Source organism: Ostrinia furnacalis, unplaced genomic scaffold (genome assembly GCF_004193835.3).
Source record: "Ostrinia furnacalis isolate ACB-3 unplaced genomic scaffold, ASM419383v2 OfSCF1132, whole genome shotgun sequence".
Taxonomy (NCBI): Eukaryota; Metazoa; Arthropoda; class Insecta; order Lepidoptera; family Crambidae; genus Ostrinia; species Ostrinia furnacalis.
The window spans coordinates 1,683,425-1,685,368 of record NW_021131371.1 but is presented as its reverse complement, the minus strand read 5'-3'; the positions used below and the strand labels follow the sequence as shown (position 1 = coordinate 1,685,368).

General features: G+C 41.3%; 1 protein-coding gene across 1 annotated transcript; it reads left to right on the top strand.

The window, feature by feature from the left end:
- The first annotated feature begins 342 nt into the window (after positions 1–342).
- Positions 343–1,672, top strand: LOC114351372 (uncharacterized). Its single transcript, XM_028302556.1, has 3 exons — positions 343–363; positions 685–841; positions 1,503–1,672. The coding sequence occupies exons 1-3, from the start codon at positions 343–345 to the stop codon at positions 1,670–1,672; spliced, it is 348 nt and encodes a 115-aa protein (XP_028158357.1).
- Positions 1,673–1,944: the final 272 nt, after the last annotated feature.

Below are 1,944 nucleotides of genomic sequence, written 5' to 3'. Positions count from 1 at the left end.
TAAGAGAGTTGAAATTTAAAATGTATGCGCTATAGATGCTAAGAGCGGATTTTACGAAACTCCACCCCTAATGGAGTAAAACGAGATCCACGCGTACGAAGTCGCGGGCGGCCGCTAGTTTGGTATACAGGTAATCATAATAATTTACTTCTCTATATTTTGGTACCTACTATTATGAACCAATTATGTTCTATTGTAGAGCGTGAAGAGTACAAGACTCCGGTTTTTTTCTACTTACTTTTATCATTACAAAAAAAGTTGCAATAATTGTACATTTTCTATTTTCAGTTGACAATCATGTTGGCCACTGCGATGTTTTACTACATCATCTTTTTGTACACAATGGCATCACAAAGTGTTGCTGTAAGTTATTTTATTGCTAAACCTTGTAGAAAAAATGTCGCACTTACCTTAATCGTTTTCCTGGCGTATCTACACGGTGACTGTCTCGAATTCTTTACTCAAGTGAACTACTCGGACGCAATATCAAAATTACGGCGTGGCCTGCGTAAGACACTCACAACTTTCTGAATTTGGGAACTACAATTTCATGGGTAGTATTTTATTAACTCCTTCGTAATGGTAACGTAGTGGTTTTTCTTCTACGACACTGTCCTAGCAGGCAAAACGGACACGCTACTAGCATTTACTAGTATGTTTTCAATAACCTTTTTGGATTCCAAGGGCCGCTCTACACTAAAGGACACGACTGTGTACCTCACCACCCTGGCTCTGATGCTGTGCATACTGTACATGCTGTCCCGCGCTGCGCAACGCATGGAGAACAGCGCTGACGTGCTGCGGCGACGGCTGTGCAAACTGCTTGTACTGTCGCAGCCAAGTTAGTATAATTTACTCGTTGAATACCACGTGATACAGCGGTAACCATAGATCTTCATCATCATCAGTTCTTACTCGCTGAACATTAGGTACTTAGGTGGTGACCACAGACAGGTCATTTGAGTTGCACTGCCTAACTTTGACCGTAACTATAGGTAACCGGTGTTTTTTGTATGGAATTTGACAGATTTTTGACGTTTGTCAAAGTTAAAGATGGTGCAGCCCAGCCTTAGTCTCCTGCAGCAGCAATAAATGGAGGTTTTGACCTGTACTTCCCAGTCGGGTCAGGGAGGCCTGATGCTCGCATATTTTCACACACACCACAGATCACCCTCTCAGTTACCTGGGGTAGAATAATTTTCTTCCATGTTTAAATTATTGGTTAGACTAAAGACTCAAATTCATCGGGAGTATCGTAGAATATCTTGGCATAATCTTGGTTGCACAATCATCATCATCATCATTTCAGCCATAGGACGTCCACTGCTGAACATAGGCCTTCCCCAATGATTTCCATAATGGCCTGCTGGGTGGCGGCCTGCATCCAGCGCCTTCCCGCTACCTTTATGAGGTCGTCGATCCACCTTGTGGGTGGCTGCATAATGCACATCATCTATTGCCTTTCCCTCATCTAAGTGATTAGAATTTGGTGTTTATTTCAGGTGACGACTACCACAAGGCCACGAAGGATCTCCTGCGCATGATGTCCACGCGGCCGATCCACGCGCGCGCATTCGGCTGCATCAACGTCGATATGACTCTGCTACCCGCATGCGTGTCTTTCTTCACCTCGTACACTGTCATTGCTTTGCAGTTTAATAATGTCGTGTAGCTCATTTAATTTATTTCTATTGTTCAGAGTGTTTAAATCTACTTGAATTATGTTACCGACCATAGCCACTTTCAATTAGATTAATTGGTTTTGCACTTGCACAATATTTTTCATATTAGTATTACTTAGGTACACACATTATTTTTGAATAAACGTGGATCATTTGGTAGAACATTTACAACTATTTTTTAATTTAAATCAAATGCGTGCTAAAATGTGTGTTTGAAAATAGCCTCACACATAATATTAAACATCTTTGTTCTGATATAAAT